Below are 21,902 nucleotides of genomic sequence, written 5' to 3' on the forward strand. Positions count from 1 at the left end.
TACCTGTAAATGTCTCACAAACATAAACCAAAGCTTTTGTCTACCCAACTAATGCTTGAACTTGTTTGTGAAAAATTTTAATATATGTAGTTGGTACCAACAATATTTGAGACTCCTAGAATAAGACAACCCCCCAGGGTGGTTCATGGGGCTTGCGGTAGAGACGCCATAAACAAATTAGCATTTCGTAGGACAGGCACGTTTCAAAGGTTTGTAGGAAGAAATGGTCTGCAACAGAAATTTATTTTTGGGCTATTTTTGTAAATCTTCAGGGTAGTGCTACCAGTAGTGAAAAATTATAATCCTGTTATGGGCACTTTTGCCGTTTTTAGTTTATTTTAAGCAAAAACTCTTTCTAAAATTACAATTATATTGCAAAATTTTTTTTTTCAAAACATTTTTATTTTGAGAATTTTTAAGGGATGATGTATCTCTAACTGGCTCCACCCTTCACGCAGGTTTGGGTCACGACATTATACAGGGTGTTTCGTTTTTATTGTTACAAAGTTAAACAGGTGATTGGATATTCAATTCTAAGACAAAAGTTTCCTATAAATATGTATCTAAAAATGCTTGGTAAGGGAGCTACACCCCTGGAAGGGGGCTAATATATTTTTGCTAATATTTCAGAAACCATTTAAGATAAAATTACATAATTGGGTACAGATGATAACCTTTATACACCTAAACGAATTCAACATCAAATGTCGAAATTTTTAATCAGGGGCGTACAAAACTGGGGGAGTTTAAGGTAAAAAAATACCCTATTCATTTTGACTTTAGCTTCTCGGTACTTTCAGCAGCAAAATCTTAAGTTCGATAGTTTATCTCAGAAAAGTCTCTCTCTTGTGTCGATACGACTTATTGTTTTTGAATAAAATTAACTTAAAATGTATGTTACACACCAATACAACATTCAAATAAATCAGAATTTACAGAAAAATAAAAGCAAGAAATTCTTATTTTTTAATCAACCTCAACTAATAAACATTTCATTATAGTAACAATAATAACATTAATTAAATGAATTTGCCTAAATCTAAAGGAGTTGTTCAAAGTGACCACCATTTTGGTCAATGCATAACAAAAGAAACGAAAGCCAAAATAGATAGGGTTTTTTTTTAGCCTAAACCCTACCAGTTTCGGACGCCCCTGATTAAAAATTTCGACATTTGAGGTCCGAATTCGTTTAGGTGTATAGAGGTTATCATTTATACCAAATTTTGTAATTTTACCTTAAATGGTTTATGAAATATTAGCAAAAACCTATTAGCCCCTTTTCAGGGGGTGTAGCTCCCTTACCAAGCATTTTTCGATACATGTTTATAGGAAACTATTGTCTTAGAATTGAATATCCTATCACCTGTTTAAATTTGTAACAATAAAAACGGAACACCCTGTATAACAGCGCTAATTACTTTTATTTTGGATGTAATGCTTGTATTATTTATTCCATGTTAATAAGAGAGTTTCTGAAGCGTTTTTTTAGGGTTTTCTTCTAAATTTAGAAATACCTAGGTGGAAACAACATGTTTTGTCGATGGTTTACATAAAGCAGGTACAAACCTCAAGTAAGAGTAAGGTCAAAGTGTGAAATAATTTTTAATGAACTTTTAGAGGTTCTGTCTGTTTATAATTGATTGACTGTACTTATGGACAATACACAGAGTAAAAAATGCTTTCGATGTTGATATACGTTTTTGAGTTTCATGTGTAATTTTTGTTTAATGATAATCAATTCTGTTTGACTGCATTTATGTATGTACTTTGCTACAAAACCTGTATTAATTAATTATTTGCTATACATTTTGTATCAGATGTAACAGCTTTATAGGAAAATATCTGATTAATGGTGGATTTATGCTTCCATATTTAAGATTTATTATTTAAGATTTAATTTAACAATTGATTTGACATTTTACTAAATTTTCCACTTTATATTTTTAAATTAACCAAAAAGTACTTATTTAAGGAGACACTCGTATTTTACACAAACATTTGCTAAATTAGTGACAATTCTGACAATCTATAAACTATACAGAGTGCGCCAGAATTCGCGCTCCAGAGAAAAATGCCATATAAGGTAAGATACCAGGAAACTGGAAAAAATATTAAAAAAAATTTCGAAGTTATGAGGGTTTAAAGTTTGCACTTTGACTCTATTTATTTCTGTTGGAAAAAAATAATTACGAGGTTCAGTCAAAGATTTTATCAATTTTATTTGTCATTTAACGTAAAAAGTTAAAAGTTGGGAACTATTAAATAAATCTTAAACAGTAAAGCTTAAATGTTAAATGATAGTATAAATGTTACCATTGAAAATGCATATTGATGTTCTTAAATGTAAATTCTTAAATTATATCTTAAATGATAGGTAAATCTTAAATATGGAAGCATAAATCCACCATAAATATTTGTTGCACATCAAAAAATTATAATACAATAAACTGTATTACTTACTTACATAACTGTTTTCATACAGATAATTACCTACGAAAGTTGACGATATCAAATGATTATTCTCTTAATCACACGTGTGCAAATATGAAAATTACGTAACAGAGGTTGGCGGGTTGGGCGTGATTGGCTGTTTGTTTTCTTATGCACTTTTTTTTTGACATTTACTTACTTTATCGTTCAAAATTGACGCAAAGTTCTGCAAATTCAAACCATCGAGTATTTCAACCTAAATCACCTTAATTAAGTCAGTAGTACTTAATACTAATAGACACCTAATTTATTACTGCCGTTGTTAGATTTTTAACAGAAACATTAAATCGTTTCATTGAAAATAGTGGTATTTTTTTGTCGTGGTATAATTGAGGGGGTTGTGCGAAAAATAGTGTACATAAACCGCTGGAAAGTGTCTAACGCACTCGGCTGATGCCTCGCCGAGTGCACTTGTGCATTATTTGTCACTTTCCGTGCCGGTTATGTAATACAGGGTGTTTCACTCAACTTTACGAGGCTTGCGCCTAATGTACGCACCCAAATATACAAAATTCACAAAACACTAGATACAAAAAATACACTTTTAATTATTTAATTTTTAGAAACCCATGACAATAGTTGTCAAACTAATCACTGTTTCATTAATAGTCATAAACTGCAATTTTTCAAAAACAATTATCATTTGCTCTATCGAGAGACGGCATGAATATGATTCTAGTTTATCTATTTTAATCACTAACTAACTAAAAATGTTGTAATTTTTGAAGGGCTGAACAAAATTTGTAATCGAGTTCGTGTCGGAATATGTATTATTGATTGCATTTTACAGGGGCAGGCCTCGTAAAATTATGTGAAACACCCTGTATACCTATTATTTTGCAACTAGGTATTCTAACGATTTTATTATTATAAGTAGGTACTAGATATTAATATTGGCATGCAATCCATCTGAATTTTATGAAATTGTTTTCATCAATTTATACAGGGTTATTCATAGGGGTATTTCTGATTTTTTTTGCCGCAACCCATTATACATATTGCAACAATTTCTTGATTTCAAATTTTGAAAATAATTATAACTGAATTCACAATGGCTATTATTAGCTTTGTCTCTTTGATATTAAAGCAAAAAATTATCCCTCAAACGATGTCACATGTTGTGTTATCATTTACGAGTACCATCCCACTGGGCGCAATGGTATTAGACACTTCCAACACCTTTTACATTTACTTAATTTGTTAATTTATTTGTTGAATTTTGATTAAATATAGGTTATCTGACATTTCTGGTAAATCTATCCAACTTACTTTGATTTCTAATTTAAAGAAATAACGTATTTAATTTAGCAGTTAGTGATTGTTTCGTAAATAACACTGTATAGTGTTATTATAGTGTAAAACTGGAAATTGTAATTTCTGAATATGATTGTCTAGCACTTCACCTACATATTTTCATAGCTAGTTGATTGAGGCCAAAGGGTACTCCTTTTGCTCCAGTTTTTCGAAACAATGTTGAATAGGAAATTATATTCAGAAATGTTAATATCCTTTAAAATACCAATTATTTGATCATGCGTAAACCTATAGTAGGTATTGGATACCCAATATCAATGTAAATATTCATCCCTTCTCAAATCGTCTACCTCCATTCGTCGTCAACGTGCCAGTCGTGCCACTGTCTTTCTATCATAATTCGAAAAGTTCTGCGCGCTATTCTTTGATGTCGCTATTTTATACAATTTCCGATAATATAAAAACAGCTCACATTTTAACATGAGGTTTATGGTGTTTTGTGTATTAATATTAACGGTACATGGATGGAATTTTAAAAATGCCGAATTTAATGAATTGCCCGAGGAAAAACTCTTAGATGCACTGTGTCGAAGTTTTCATAAGGTAAGTACATATTGTATGTATGAATATTTTTCAAATGTCTGTTAATTTACTCTTCATTAAAGAAATAATTACAATTTCTGCACGAACCACGTGTTCTTCTTCTAATCAATTTTTTGCGTGCTTTTGGGATGTGAAGGTTAATACATTCAGATTTTGTTTACTGTCGTAACATAGGAAACTGGCAAAAATAAAAGACAATTTTGTGTTTGAGAGTTTAAAAACGTTGAAATAATATTATATGCCTATAATGATATGTCTGTTTTTATTTGAAGATGTTTTTTTTTATACAAATCCCTACATACCACACATACAGGATGCGCCAGAACTCGCGCCCCAGACAAAAATGTCGTATAAGGTAAGATACCAGAAACATGGAAAAAATGTTAAAAAAATTTTATCTATAAAAATTTCGAAGTTATGAGGGTTTAAAGTTTGCACTTTGACTCTATTTGTTTCTGTTGGAAAAATAATTTTCCAAATTTTTTTGCTATAGGATATTAAAAGAGGAAACAAGGAAGCTGTATCCTAAATTGTAACTCTGTTCAATGTTATTTGTGGCTTTTATTGGCAAAATTTTTGTCCCTTTACTAAATAATTGTAAGAAAACTTATACAAGATCATCAGTATCATTAAATAGATATAAAAAAATGTCAAATGTCAAAATTTTTTGACAGATAGAATTTTTTAAACATTTTTTTCATGTTCCTGGTGTCTTACCTTACTTGAAAATTTTCTCTGGGGCGCGAGTTCTGGCGCATCCTGTATAAATCAATTGATTTTGCAAAATTTGTTTTTAATCCCCTATGTGTTTACTGAAGTCAAACAACTAAAAGACGCTTTTTATTAAATTAAGGTTTCTGTTCGAAGATTGAAGCAGTTTTCATAGGTACAACCTAGGTAGTAGGTAACGTACTTACCGACAATTATTATATTAAATTTAATATTACAATTTTTTATACTACGCTTTTGAACATCCCTTTTAATTAATGTGCATACTTACTTACGATAAAAACTTTACGGAATGTTAAACACTGATTTCTCAACTTTATTGAAAAACTAGAAATTAAATTCTATTCTATAATGTCACATACGATGCGAATTAATTTTTATTAAACAAATAAATGAATAAAATGAAAAATTCATCTCAACAATGTAACAAAGTACACAACAAATGTTATAATAAACTGTTTACGTACATACGTGTTGGTAAAGTTAGCGAGAACAGAAATATGTACAGTTGGAGACAAAATACTTTGGTCGTCAATGTCACTTGATTGACATTAAATTGTAAAGCATGCTTTAGGACTGTTAACCTTATTTTTAGCTACTGTCAATCATAGTTGACAAGTTGTATGTACATATTTTTGATAGGAAAATATAATAGCTGTCATTAATTTGAAATTGTCATTCATTTTATCGTTAAAGTGTCAGAAAAGTGACGACCAAAGTATTTTGTCTCCAACTGTACATACAAAGTACATACCTTAATTGGCCGGGCATTAGCTTTGTGAACTGTAATTTTCAAAGATTTCTTATTTATAAAAGAAAGTTTTAATGAGGTTTCATTGAAAAGCAATCAAATCTATAGTTTGTTGTTTAGGTATTTAGGACTTTACTACTTTAGGAAATCATATACAGAGTGGTTCCAATATATCCTGGTAAAGAAAATCCATGTAGAACTCATACACAAAAAATATGCAATTTTTCAGATTTGTCACCAATGGTTGCGTAGATATTATTATCATTCTTTCAAACACTAACAATTAATTCCTGATTATGGCCCAGCTTCATAATACTTACTTTAAAGTCCGTTTACTTAAAGGATATTTAAAAATTAAAGTTCCTTTAAAGCGACTTTAAAGCTATTGCATTTTATAATATAAAAATGTATCATTTTAGTTAAAGTGGCTTTAAGTAGAGTTAGTATATTCATGAAACTTGTAAATTAAAATTGGTGGCGTTTTTTCCAAAGCACTCTTTAAAAAACGCTTTTTTTAAATTTTGATCAGCATGTAAAATTTAATTATATAAATTTTTTTTAGGAATTTAGAAATAAAATATGGCGTCCACAAGAAAATCCAAAGTTGAGTGTTGTAACTCTGTAATCAAGAGCGATTTGGAAAATACGATGACAGATTTAGATTCCTTGTAAAAAAGTCCTTGTAAAAAGAACGTCCTAGTTAAAAACGTCTAGGTCTTTTAGTTTTTGCTTGAAAAAATAAAAACGAAAATTACAAATTTCCGTTTTTTTTCCAATAATTCAAAAACTAATAATGACACATTAATTTTTTTTTAGATTATTGTTCAGCATAAATATACGCAACTTTGCCCTAATTTATCTCTTATAATAACTGAGATCCGAAAAACGAACACTCTGTATACAACAAAAAATGCTCGAAGGCACAACTATTGGCATTAATTATCTCAGGTTCTCAAGGTTGTACAAAATGGTACTTGATAAAATCCTTTCAAAAATTAGGTCGATTTTGTAACCACAAGTGTAAAGGTCTATTTTTTAGGGCTTTAAAATATAATTAATAATAGTTTCGCTTAATTTTAAATTGAGGAAATATGTCTTAAAATAATTGTTTTATTTTGAGTTAATTTTATGAACACTAATTGTATCTTCACGTTCTAAGTTATCTACATTTTAAATTACATAAAAATCCGTTGGCAAAAAAAAAGAGATATTATTTTATCCTTATTATTTTTGACCTAATAGAAAGGGCTTTTTGGAATTGTTAAATCCTTCTAATGACCCAGTATATTTTTGACAGGTTATCTGAGTACCATCCTGTACTAAAAGTTCGTTTAGTCGTTTGGCAAAAAGCTTTACCTAATTATTTGTGATAGATTCTAGAACTGTGTGCGGCGATTTCCATTATTTTCACTTTATAATAGAAATAAATTAATTATAATGCAGACGACAGGCAATTGACTTGCAAATCTAACCCTTTACCTAAAGCGTAAACATAAAATATTTTTCTTTGAAAAATTCTCTGTTGTGCATGCGTTTTTATATAGTCATCTAGCTGAAATAGAGAATATTGACTAAATCTTACAACAGTGCAGCTTAGAAATATTATTAGGAATATAGATCTCAAACACGAGTATAGGAACTTTTGAATAGACAACCAAAAATGCGGGATATCCACGGTAACTGTATAAATCGTTTAAATGGTTTGGAACTGCTGGAACAAATATCGCGAGATCAAGATAATTTGTAATCCGGTCATCTTTGGATTCGAAAACGTATGTCTATGAAACGTCAAATAGAATGACAAGTCGAAAGTTAAAATAACATGTGATTTTAATAACTAAATTTTAGGCCCTGTAGAATACAAGAAATTGTGTATTTAAACAAAATAAAAAAATACTATTCTTTCGTAAAATATATAGGTAACAACTTAAGTTGTTGTAAGTGTCTTAACCTCTTAAAGACAAAAATCAATTTGAAAAAAAAAACAAAATTTGTTTTATCAAACTTACTTTTTCTACTTTTTACCCCAAATATCACGCATTGACTCATATTTTGTACAGTCTTTGTGCAACCAAAGTTGGCATCTATATTTTATCCACTCTACTTCCTTTTTAATGCTATTTTATCAGATTTTTATAAAATGTAAAATTAAAAAAAAATACCTAACTTTGAATTTCAGAAGTGTAAATAAGATATTAATGTGTGAACATAAAGAAACGCCTTTAAAAAATTGCTTACGAGTGAAAACTTGATCGAATTTTTTTAGTTTCTTGCACAATACAATGGTCTCAAGTTAGCGTTATCACTTAATATTTATATACAGGATGCGCCAGAACTCGCGCCCCAGAGAAAAATTTTAAGTAAGGTAAGATAAAAGGAACATGTAAAAAATGCCTAAACAATTCTGTCAAAAAAATTTGACATTTAGTTTTTAACATTTGACATTTTTTTGTCTATTTAATGATACTGATGATCTTGCATAGAAATAAATAGAGTCAAATTGCAAAATTTAAACCCTCATAACTTCGAAATTTTTATAGATATTTTTTTTTAACATTTATTTCATGTTCCTGGTATCTTACCATGTTTTTTTCTGGGGCGCGAGTTCTGGCACACCATGTATATTTATACACAAATATCTACTATGTTTAACACAAATTATAATTGTGGGCCATCCCTCCCCCTCTTGCCCTATTCCAGGTCCGTATTTAACTTTTTCCACATTCATATTTGCCTTGCAAAATGCTTTTTAGGTTTTTTAGATTTTATTATTTTTTTGGCAAAAGTTAAAATAATTAAATTTATTATTATTAATAGAAAAGTAAAATTTGATACATTCGTAAAGAAGGTTTAGCTTTACCTTTTGATGTAATTATTGTTTTCATTATACAGAGTGTCTTATTAAAAGTGAATTATGAATTTTCAAAAAATCATAACATTTTTTTCTTATGTCGTGTTCTACTATTAATTCTCTTTTTTGATTCACTTTTTTGCAAAATTTTTATTTGGACAACAGTTTTTCTAATAAACAAAAAGTATTAAAAAATATTGAATTTTTGATTTAATTTTTGTTCTATTTTTTATATCATATTGTAACTCTGCTTTTTGATTTTTGATAACTGAAATTTATACTCAGTGTTCCAGATAGTTGGCGAAGTTTATTTTTTACCCTTATACGAGGTGAATAAAAAATGTGCAACCAAGCGATTTTCTTTTTAATCATTTGTCTTCAGAAAATAATACTTAATAAAAATTTTGTTTTACCTTCAATAAAGAACGGTCCTGTTACTATACGTTGGCGACTAATTTCAACCCATTTTGTCGTTTTACATTTTGACATGTCATTTTATTTGACGTTTCTCGTGCAGTACTGCAGTTAGTTCGAAAACAGACTTACGTTTTCTGATCCAAAGATGACTCGCTTACAAATTACCCTGATCTTCGAATGGTGATAAAAAAGCTTTCAGCTAAATTATGCAGATTTTTTTCAAGCTTTGGTTTTTGAGAAAAAAACAACATACAGAACCGAAAATTTACATGTTATCATGTAGTCATCTTAGTTCTTTGGTTTCCGATGTTGTCAGATTTAATTTATTGTTGAATTTGCTAATACCCATAATAAAAAAAATACATAAAGCAGAAATTTTTGTTCACCTCACAGTGGTGGCGTGTCTAAAAAGCTATTTGCCGACAATACTTTGAAGTTCTCTTGTATATGTGAGCGCTCTTATAAAAATTCATATCACAAAAACTGGAACTAACTTAAAATTTTTATGATCATATTTTAATTTTCTGATTCAAAATCAGTTATAATCAGTTATAATTGTTGTTGTTCAGTATTTTTTTTATTATTAGAAAAATGAAACGGAAATTTGTTAAATTAGTGTAAATTAGAGTTGGTTATTACTTATAAACTAATTATTTTTGTTTTTTTTACTATACCTAAGGTTAAATAACAGACAATGCTCATTATCGTTTATTTAAGGTTTTATTTAATTTTGATTTTTAATTGTAAAACAAATCTGTTTTAAATTAGGAAAATGGACAACAGTCTTCTGCGTGTGATAATAATGGCAGTAGATGTGATTGGCAGGGCAAGGAGTATCGCAAACAAGGTAGGTTTATTATCATTTATAAAGAAATGCGTCCAAAAATTATTAATTGAAATAAATAAACACATTATTATGAGGAACTTGTTGAATTTCGATTCAACAAAATTCGTTTTCTTCAAAAACAAAGCAACATCTAAACGTTTAATTTCAAAATTCTTTTATTGATTTAATATTTGTACTTAGACATTGCTTCTGTAAGTACGTCAGCAATTAAATAGTAGAATTAGATTTTTACTTACAAAAGTTGTAATAAAAAGATATTTCCCTATATTTATTTGCCTTGAAAAATGTTTCATTTATATTTCGTTTCAGAATTGAAGATGGAAGAATCATTAAGCTCGCTACAAATTAGATGCATCGAATGTAATAAGATTAGTTTCTATCTGAAATCGATAGATGATTTTGCTTATTTCCTGGAATTTTCAAATAAAAATATTAAAAATTTTAGCAGTGTGGTAAGTTAGTTAAATAACGATCAGAATTAACATCTAAAGCTATAATTTCTAGACCACGTGTAATTACTACACTCTGGATAATTTAAGCGAAGACACATTTTACGATATTCGACTATGGGCCGTTTCATTTTTGAAAAAACAAATTATACACAGCGACGAGTTGACAATTAAAACACCAAGCAGAAATTTAATTCCATCACCCGTCACGCATATTTCTCTTCAAAAACTTATTTTGAAAGAAGATACATACGATGCTTTAATTAAATGGAGTCCAAATGAAGGTGATTATTTCTACTCACCATAAAATTTTAACTTTTGTTAAGTAAATTCGATGAATTCAGATTTTATAAAATAACAGACTTGCTGACCCTGACCTTTTTAACACACCTATGATCATCATTGTGTTTGATCCAAATTGCCAAATACAGGGTGATCAAAAGTGTGACCAACTCTCTAATGGTGATGAAGAGACTTTCAGCTAAACACAAAAATTAATTCAGATTTTTTTCAAGCCTTTTTTTTTGGAAAAAAACAATTTCCATATTATGCTAGTTAGTTTGCTAGTTTGTTAGATGTTTTCTACACCATAAGATACAAATTGGTGATTTTTTCAACAGAGAGCTATACAGGATGTGCCAGAACTCGCTCCCCAGAGAAAAATTTCAAGTCAGATGAGATCCCAAGAACATGGGAAAAAATTTGAGATTTATTTTTTGACATTTGACGTTTTTTACGTCTATTTAAGGATACTGATGATCTTGTATACAGGGTGTTTCAATGAAAACGAGCCACTCCGAATATTTCAGAAACTAAAAAGACTTTGTAAAAACGCAGAAACAGGTCGATTTTGTTTCCGAGGGGGACATTTTTTGACGTAAGCACCCCCACGCACCCCAACTTTAAAAATTTAAATGGCACTACCCTACTTCTAGCACATCAAATGAAAGCTATTTTAGCAAGGTTTTCAAAACTTTTTACCAAAATTGAATCAGACTATCCATTCATGAGATACAGGGTGTTCTAATAGAAACAAACCATCTTAGAAAAAAATTGCAAAAAAAACCCGAAACAGGTTAATTTTGTTTTTAAAAGGACCATTTTTTGACGCAATTTTAATAGCACCTTCACTAACCTTTTAACCTCTATGCCACTTAACTCTAAAATGTCAAATAGCACCAACCACTAGTGATATAAAAAATGAAAACACTTTTAAAATGCTTTTTAAAAGTTTTTTTCCAAAATGAAATGATTTTTATACATTCATAAAGTATGGGCAAAACACTAATCTTACAGCAGTCAGTATGTACAAAGGGACTTACTCGTAAGAACTATATTGCTATTTTTAAGATACTTCCATTAAATTATAAGAAACGTTATTACCCCCTGTCCTTTAGTCCGATTATTTTGACAATAAAATATAGAAATAAAAATAAGTTTGTTACAGCTTCAATAATACTTATAACAATATTAGTATGTTTCTTGTAATTTTTTTAATAGTTTTAATTAGAAGTAATTACTAATTAGAAACATTATTTTTTGCGAATATCTTATGAATAGATAATCCCATTCAACTTCAGAAAAGAGGTTCAGATAACATTTTAAAAACACTTTTATTTGATCTATCGCAAGTGAGTCGGTGTCATTTGAAACTTCGAAATTGAGGTGGGTAAAATTAAAGGGTTAGTGGGGGTGCTTTTAAAACTGTGTCAAAAAATGTCTTTTTTCAAAAACATAATTAACTTGTTTCGTTTTTTTGCAAATTCTTTCTAGTTCGTTTATATTAGAACACTCTGTATCTCATAAATGGATGGTCTGATTCAATTTTGGTAAAATGTTTTAAAAAGTTTGCTAAAATAGCTTTCATTTGATGTGCCACCAGTAGGATAGTGCTATTTAAATTTTTAAAGTTTAAATAGAAATAAATAGAGTCAAAGTGCAAAATTTAAATTATGATAACTTCGAAATTTTTATAGATAAATTTTTTTAAACATTTTTTCCATATTCCTCGTATCTTACCTTATTTTTCTCTGGGGGAGTTCTGGCGCACTCTGTATATCTCGTGAAAAAAGGCTCAAACAATTTTTTGTCATGGGAACTTTTAACTCAGTTGGATGTTCTTTATCACTATCTAAGATATGGTCCGACACTTTCGAATTTGTAGTTTTTTTATTTTTAGAATAGCATGATTAAAAGTGTTATTTCTAGATTATTCATGCGAATATAATCTTGTGTGGCTTAAAGAAGAGTCCGTTTATGAGGAAACGATAAATGTCGTAAGTGCTTGAAGTTCCTTTCTTAATGATACAAATTTAATTCGCATTCAGTCACATAATATCAATTATTAATAGTTATGTATGACCACAGGTTTCAGGTAAGCATGAAACAACTTTGACCGATTTGAACTTTGGTATAAACTATACAATCGAAATTATGGCAAAGTCTGAAACCTCCCTACAGGAAAGTGTAAAGAAATCGCTCACTTTTCTAACCCCTTCTTGTTTGGAAACATTCCATACTTTGGATAAATGCAGTGAGTTGGTTTTTCATTAAAATGTTTTAACGAAATATACCTTAATTGGCTGTTTACTTGATCTTTCTTGATATTTCTGCAATTATGTAATATTAAATTTATCAGTGAAATCATGATTTGTTTTCGAAAAAATGAGGTTTTTAGGTCCTGAAGCCCCACAGAATTTGGTAATTAATGAAAGTATCATCGATTTATCCCAGGAAACATACAACGTTCACTTGATTTGGTCAAAACCAGATTTAATACCTGATTACTACATCGCTCATTTTATTAACATAGATCCGAAGAATCATAACAAAACTGAACATTTTTTAAACATAACTGGAGTAAGTGCATTTTATGGTTCAATCTGGAATTTATTTCTCTTTATGTAGGACAAAACAAATGCGATTTTTGAGCACATGAAATTAGCCCCTTTGTATCACATCTCCCTTATGGCTTGCTCTTCGGCGGGCTGTAGTCAAAAAGTGGCCGAGGAGCGACACAAAACTGATACAAATATCACAACAGTCACTTCGGAGCAACACTGGGGGATTTTGGTCTTAATTGTTGCACCTTTGATAGCCACTTTGATTGTGACAGTGACTGTTAATTATTATCGACATAAACAGAAGCGTCGAGATGAGAGAGAGCGTTACTTCAAAGTACTGCTAGGCGAAAAAATCTAATTGTGTTTTTAATTATATCGTATCGCAGGGACTTGATGAAGAGAAATTTCCAGAATCAAGGGATAATATTGAAATTGATATGATTAAACCCGACATATGTGATCAGTGGGAACTTGATCCTCTTAAACTTTCCTTCCAAAGTGTCATCGGGGAGGGAGCTTTCGGGATAGTTCGGCGAGCTTTCGTAGAGATGAAAGATGGTAATAAGACACAAGTTGCAGTGAAGATGTTGAAAGGTTTATTGTGTGTGACATTAAGAAGATGAGTTGATGGTTGTGTTGCAGAATCACCCACTTCGGAAGAAATAAGACAGTTTACTCAAGAAATCAATATAATGAAGTCGGTTAGACAACATCCATATATTGTTTCCTTGATCGGTTGTGTAACTAAAGGACGAATTGAAGGTCCACTTCTTGTGGTCGAATATTGCTCCAGAGGGGACTTACAGACTTATTTAAGAACAGCGTGGGACAAATTTATCAATATGTAAATGACAAAAAACACGTAAAATACATTTTTTCGAATCAATTTCAGGCAACAGCAGTTTGCATACATAGATGAAAGTTCCAACAGTTCAAATTATTTCGCAAACAAAATTTACGACTTTCAAAATATGAACTTTGAGGATGATTTCGTAATCCAGCCTAAGCATCTTTTGTCAATAGCGCGCCAAGTCGCACTCGGAATGGTATGAAATAATTTAATTTATTTACACTATCGGACAAAAGTAAAGCAACTTTTGTGGTAAAATTAAATATTATAAGAATTTAAAACCCAAACAGTAATCCCGGAATTTAAAACCTTATAGTAGGTTGGTGTCATAAACAAAACGAGATTATTTTCAAATGTCAAATAAGTTAGTTTGCAATAATTTATGTAAACAACACTCTTTATTAGCGCGACAAAAATAAAGCAACTTTTTACATATTTTCGGGTTAATTAAGTTTATTCGCAAACTTTTTAAATACATAAATATGCCATATGGGAAACCAATATGCTTAGAGTTAAAAAAATGGTAGTGAATCTCTTTTTGGAGGGAAAGTGTGTGACTACTAGTCATTTCCAGGCAATTTTCTTACCCAAATACAGGTGTTCTGTCTAAACCCCACATTAGAAGTATTAGAAGTTAATAATCGTATTTATTTGAAAATTGGTACAGTTACGGAATTAAAGTATTAAAGTATTGTCATTTTCATAATGTAAACTCTAAAGCAACCTTTACATTAATAACCTCATTTTTTAGTCTTGTCATATTTATGTCATTTTGATTTAAAAAATAGCGTCACTGACAGAAAAGTTTAATTGTCAAATGTCAGTCATGATGACAGTAAAAGGTAGTTTGCAGTGAACTTTATAAAGTGACAGAAAAATACTGCCCGAAATTTTAATTCCGTAACTGTACATAATCATAATCCATTAAGTCCTCCTAAATGAAAATATTTTCAAGATGGCGGCACTTCCGTTTATACCGGAAGTCGGTCTCAACTTTCTTATTTTAAATGGAAAGCTATATTTTTATTGCGTTTTTGGATTAATCGAGTTAATTTAAAGAAGTTTTCATTAGCTTTCCCTATACCTAAATTTGGCCATTTTGAAATATTTTGAGTTTTTCAAAACTTTTTGGATCTGCACCTTCCAATTTAAAAATTTTGGATTCGTTTTTTTGACGTTTGAAAGAGAAGGCTTAGATCTTTCTTCTTTTGAAAAAAAAAAAAATATAAAAAACGCCAAAATTTTAAGGTTACTTTTGTAATAATTTAAACATCCATAACTCAATTTTTCCAAATAAAATACCCCAATTTTTATTTTACTAAGTGGAAGAGAATTTAATTCTGCATCGATCTGTACCAACATTTCCTATACCTAAATTTTATAATTTTCAAGTTATGGTTACTTTTTTTTAAATTTTGTTAATCAATTACTACAACACAAAATTTAATTTCATCCATGCTGCGTCAATGTCAAAAAGTAATAGCAAATAACACTACACAACAATTTTTATTTAATGTGATTGATCTATTGACACGTGTGTCAGGGTACATTAACTTCCCTAATTACGAATTTGATAAGAAAAATTCTCCATCAGGTACAGATTTTAAGTTACAGGAAAATAGTTTTCTCAAATTTTATCGTAAAAATTGTTCATTTCAAATAAAAATTAATTAAATAAACGACGAAAGAAATTAATTTATTCACTAAACAAGAACAATGTTGAAAGATGTATTAGATCCTAACATAAATCTGTTGTAGATGAGTTTTTTGCAAAAGCTGACTTTCTTTTGTAGGTTGTTTTAACTTCCCTTATCAGGAACCAGCAGTAATCCCCCACCCCATCTCCTTTGGTACCTCTTTTCCATCGTCAATATATCCTCGTGGAACCTTTCCCCTTGCTCGTCACTAACGGCACCCAAATTTGAAGGAAAAAATTTTTAATGAGAATAGAGAAAATGAATTTTAAGAGTTTCGTTTTTAGGCGATTTTGTCGAACACACTTACATATGATATCTTAAAACGCCTAACTTTAAAATTTGACGTGCTATGGAATTTTTTTTATCATTTTTGAGTTTTAGCACATAATTGAACAAAACTGTTTTCTTCTCAGTCACAAAATGCTTGTTGGTTAGTGTAATGGTTATCCTATTAATTACTAAGTTAATAGTTTCATAATTGTTGAATTCGTTTTTGTTAAGTAATTTTTTGTTGTTGTTGCTTTACTTTTGTCGCATATAATTTTGCTATGTTTCAATAAGTACATAAAAGGTGAATAAAAAGTATAGAACCAAACGTTTTTGGTTGAACAGTTTATTTTTTGAAAAAACTAATTTATGAGTGATAAAGTACTATAAAAATGTGTTGATTTAACAAGAATAAAATTTTTCGAAATTTCCTTTTGTTTTTGAGTTCTACAAAAAACTTATTTTTTTTGGCAACCCACTATTAAATGATTTTTCTCATAAAAGCTATACTCTAAGGATTATAACTATCTGCTTTATATTTAATTTTTAAAAAAAAAATTTTCACATAAATTGCAATTTTGACAAAAAAAAATCGCATAACTCAAAAACAAAACAAAATTTCGTTCTGAAAATACGATCACATTTTTTATATTATCTTATCTTATATTAATTATTATTTTCTGGAGGTAAATGATTAAAAATAAAACCGCTTGGTTCCATACTTTATATTCTCTCTGTATAACACTAGAAAACCTAAATGATATACAGGGTGTTTACAGTCTTGGAGTTGAAAATTGACCTAGTAATAGAAGAGTACAGAAACACTGTAACCGAGAAAAAAACTCACACAATTGTTATTATCAAGAATGTTATTGAACTCCAAAATGTTGTTACACGGTTTGAGGGTCACTGGAATTATTTCCTTGTTCAGATAAAATTGTATTGTTGCAACAGATAAAAAATCGTATCCATGACAATGAAAGAGAAAAGTCACTTCATAGTTTTGACACTGTCATCATTTGATTTGCTTTTGCTTTAGTTTTTATCAAAATTCGAAGATTTTCTGTTTAATCTCTTTCAGCGAATGGTTTCCAATAGGTTTGATTCGTTCTTAATTTTTCTCCAAATTTATAAAAATGTAGGTATGGCAAAATATTAAAATAATAAATTGGTTGTCGTGATTATGATTTACGGTGAAACACAAGATAATGATACTAATGACCATTGTTGCAGCCGAAGCAGCAGTTCTCAAACAAATAGTATAAAATGAATAATTTCCTTTAACAACGTGAATTTTTGTTTTATATAGCGTATTAGTTTTCTTCTACCGTGAACATCATCTCATTTAAATTTCAACCTTAAGACCGTAAACACCCTGTATAAAATAAAATAAAAATATTTCTTTTACATTTTACTTACAATACCAAAGCAAAAAGAAATACATTTCGTCAGATACTAGAAGGAACTATAAAGATTTTTTTTTAAGAAGTTGCTTTACTTTTGTCCGATAGTGTAATTATTTTTGTTTTATGGTTAACCTTCAGGAACACCTCGCCAAAACTCGGGTCGTGCATCGCGATTTGGCTGCACGTAACGTTTTAGTTTGCGAAAATCACACTGTGAAAGTATCCGATTTTGGTCTGAGTCGCGACGTTTATCAGGACAACGTTTACTGCAAAAACGGCGGAGGGAAACTACCGGTTAGATGGATGGCTCTAGAATCCCTAACTCATCAGAGGTACACCACGTATAGTGACGTCTGGTCCTTCGGAATCCTACTATGGGAGATAGTAACACTCGGAGGAACACCTTACGTGGGTGTACACTCTTCTGAATTGTTGGATTTTCTTAAGAGTGGAAATCGGTTGGCGCGGCCGTCGAATTGCAGCCCAGACTTGTGAGTAATTTTATTTCACAGGGCGACAAAAAAAAGTAATGTCGTGACAACTTGATAAATTTCATATCATTTTGTTCGTCTCAGTGAGACAAATCACTAAAAACTAAAAAAAAATTCAAAAAGTCTACACACTTTGAACCAAATATTTTTTTTCTAATTTCAATGAATTTAAAATACTTTAACTTTAAAAAATCATTACTCAATAACTATTAGGCCGATTTCCTTTAAATAAAGACCATTCTAAAGGGATGGACTTGCCCTTTAGAATGACATGCAATTTGAAATTGAATATTGGCAAACTTATTTAATAATAGCTTGTTAATAACCACCTGGCTTTTTTAAATTTCTTAAAATACTTGACTTTAATAACAACTACATCAAAAACTATTAAAACATTTCAAGTATTTTAGACAAAAAGAAAGTAAGTAATCCGGCCCTGTTAAAAACTGACCTGTTTCAGGGTCCGGGTGGGTTCCACTAATTTATGATTTGTTTACCCTCTGGTTTACTCTTAACAATACCGCATTTAACTTAAAAGTAATAAAATTTTTAGTAGGTCTTAGGAAAACGATTTTACTATATTTGGTTAGTAGTGGCAGCCCGTGGGCCCGCAAACCGGGGAGGCAATCATAATACGAGGAGAACTCTACTTAGCCAAAAAAATATAGATTCATAATGATTAGAAAAATTATGTATGAACATAAAAAAAACAGTTTTGTGTTTCCAAAAAACAAGTATTACAAATACGTATCTATAATTTTGATTAAGAGTTTCGTTTTTATTATCTTAGTCAAAATAACTCGTCAGCTGTAACGTCATAAAAGCCAAGAAATCTCTCAATTATTTTACCTTTCATAATATATCGAAAATTACAATAACACAGGGCGACAAAAAAAGTCATGTCGTGACAATTTGACAAATTTTATATCATTTTGTTCGTCTCAGTGAGACAAATCAAATGCACAAAAAAAATTAAGTCCACACACTTTAAACAAAATAATTTTTTTCTAATTTAAATGAATTTAAAATTCTTTAACTTTAAAAAATCATTACTCAATAACTATTAGGCCGATTTCCTTCAAATAAAGACCATTCTAAAGGGATAGCTTTGTCCTTTAGGATGATATGAAATTTGAAATTGAATATTGACAAACAGTGAATATTCGAACAGTGTTTGAAGAAGTTCGAAGTATATCGAAGTAATCTAAGAAAAACCCTACGAGTAATTTTTTTCTCATCATTACCATCGTGTAGAGCATCTCTTTATTAGTTGTAATCCAAATTTTCAAAAGAATATACCGAGTAGTTTTCTCTACGATTAGCTTCAGTTAAAGCATTTGCTGAGAACATTTTCAAAAAAATGTTCAGAAAGCTAGAACAAAGTGAACAAGTTGGAATCTAAATGGAAAGTGATTTAATTTGAAAAAGATTTGATCTTATATTTAAAACTACTGCTTTAAACTTCTAGATCCTTTTTGCTCAATGATCAGTGATCATTTTTAGAACAAAAAAAAAACTCTTTATTTGCTTTAATTAGTACGCAGACACTCTTTGTTTGTTTTAAGTAAAAAAACAGTTTTTCTATATTCTATTTAGAACAAAGAAAGTGCAATTTACCATTTTTAAGCAAAAGAAGAGTCTTAAAACAAATACTTAAAAAAAATGCAATTTGAAGTAAGATTATCATGCATTTCTCTTATATGGCGCAATACATGAACAGCAAATCTTAACTTCAAAAAATCATATCTTGAAAACTACTCAGTATATTATTTTAAAAATTTGGATTCTTACTAATAAAAAGATGCTCTAGACGATTTTTTTTAGATTACTTCGATTCACTTCGAATTTTTTCGAACACGGTTCGAAGAAAAATTTACCAATATTCAATTTCAAATTTTATATCATTCTAAAGGACAAGTCCATCCCTTTAGAATGGTTTTTATTTGAAGGAAATCGGCCTAATAGTTATTGAGTAATGATTTTTTAAAGTTAAAGAATTTTAAATTCATTTAAATTAGAAAAAAATTATTTAGTTCAAAGTGTGTGGACTTTTTGAAATTTTTTTTAGTGCATTTGATTGAACAAATTGATATAAAATTTGTCAAGTTGTCACGACATGACTTTTTTTTGTCGCCCTGTGTTATCTTGCGCGTTTGTATTTTGTGATTTTTTGTTCAAGGTATGCCGTAATGTTGAGTTGTTGGAGAGAAAGCCCGAAAAATAGACCGACTTTTACCGAGTTGTGCAGATCTTTGGAAGGTTTGTTAGAAAATGTGTCCCAATATCTCAAAATTGAAAATGTCGACCAGACCTACAAAAAAGCGGTTCCTATTAAAATAAACCAAAAGACGTGTTCTACTGAACGGTATGTTACACCTGTCAATACTCTCATCAGAGGTATTAGCAATTAAGTGCGGTTTTGTGGTTGAACCGAGTTTGAACTGTAAATAAGTTTCTTTTTATATAAATGTACCTGTCTCCAAAGTTCAATTATTTTGTGATCGAATGTTTTTTTACGTAATTAGTATTTAGGACAAAATGTGACTGACGTAATATAGCTGTGAGTTAAAGTAGTTTCAAATGCTTTCAACACCATTTTGTACACATTGTGCATATTTTTGTATTATGTTCAACGTGAATATATCTTTAATAAATGTTTTATAATAAACTGTCTTAGTTTATATTTTATATACCTGCTCTTGGAAACAACTGTTTTGGACTATGAAATTTCTTGAATAAAGAAACATTCAAAAAGAATTTTCTCTGGTAGTTTGAAACTAATTACTAAGGCTCGGATTATATGCACGAAAAATCCGTAAAATATGCGCTATAACTCGCGACCCAGAGAAAAATGCCATATAAGATAAGATAACAGGAACATAGAAAAAATATTTAAAAAATTTTATCTATAAAAATTTCGAAGTTATGAAAATATAAAAATAATTTTTCAAGTTTTTTGTGCCACAGGCTATTTAGAAGAAGAAACAAGGAAGCTGTATCCTAAATTGAAACTCTGTTTAAACTTATTTGTGGCTTTTATTGGCAAAATTTGTGTACCTTTACTAAATAATTATAAAAAAAATCATCTAGAAGAAGATGATCAGTACCTATCATTAAATAGACATAAAAAATGTCAAATGTTAAAAAATAAATGTTAAAATTTTTTCGTAGATAGAATTTTTTAAACAATTTTTCCATGTTCCTGGTATCTTAACTTACTTGAAATTTTTCTGTTAGGCACGAGTTCTGACACCCTGTATATGCTCGTATTTTGACAAAAAAAATGCACAAAATATGAAGAAATATGCTCGGATATATGCCAAATATGCATCGATATGCAAAACTTTTAACAATAAAAAATCAAAGTTGGAATAAATTTTTATCCTCGAGTACACTAAAGTTTGTATTTTCATCATCTTGAACCGCACACGATGAACGAAAGAGAATAAATAAATTGGTTTTACCTCAGACAAGCCATTTTAATAACCTAGTAATTAAGCCTTTCTAAGAAACCTGTACTTTTCAGATTACATCAATTTAAACAATTTTGCTAAAATTCATTTGCAGGCAACTACTTATTCATATAGAAGGATTTATTCGTTTTATACTAGGTGAATAAAAAGTTTGGACCCAAACATTTTTTGATTAAACTATTTACTTTTTAAAAAACTAATTGATGAATTAAATGTTTTATCAAGAATAACATTTTTAGATTTTTTGAGTTCTACAAAAATTTTAATTTTTCTAAATGGCAACCCACTAAAAAATGTTTTGTATACTCTCCCAAAAACAACTGTGTTAGAGACTATCTATTTTTTATTAATTAAAAGAAAATTACATAAATTACAATTTTGACAAAAATCGCATAACTCAAAGCAAAACAAAATTTCGTTTTGAAAATACGATCAGATTTTTTATATTACTTTATTTTATATTAATTATTATTTTATTTTATAT

The 21,902-nt window shown here is 29.5% G+C and overlaps 1 protein-coding gene across 1 annotated transcript; it reads left to right on the forward strand.

Annotated features, from left to right (window-relative positions):
• Positions 1-4,110: 4,110 nt before the first annotated feature.
• Positions 4,111-20,613, forward strand: LOC123010769 (tyrosine-protein kinase receptor torso-like). Its single transcript, XM_044407872.1, has 13 exons — positions 4,111-4,347; positions 9,864-9,942; positions 10,252-10,394; positions 10,447-10,675; positions 12,600-12,667; positions 12,759-12,924; positions 13,069-13,250; positions 13,299-13,568; positions 13,621-13,828; positions 13,877-14,078; positions 14,127-14,280; positions 17,593-17,945; positions 20,125-20,613. The coding sequence occupies exons 1-13, from the start codon at positions 4,225-4,227 to the stop codon at positions 20,354-20,356; spliced, it is 2,409 nt and encodes an 802-aa protein (XP_044263807.1). The 5' UTR covers positions 4,111-4,224; the 3' UTR covers positions 20,357-20,613.
• Positions 20,614-21,902: the final 1,289 nt, after the last annotated feature.

Source organism: Tribolium madens, unplaced genomic scaffold, assembly GCF_015345945.1.
Source record: "Tribolium madens isolate multiple individuals breed KSU strain unplaced genomic scaffold, Tmad_KSU_1.1 Scaffold_91;HRSCAF=231;Tcas5.2_LG7, whole genome shotgun sequence".
Taxonomy (NCBI): domain Eukaryota; kingdom Metazoa; phylum Arthropoda; class Insecta; order Coleoptera; family Tenebrionidae; genus Tribolium; species Tribolium madens.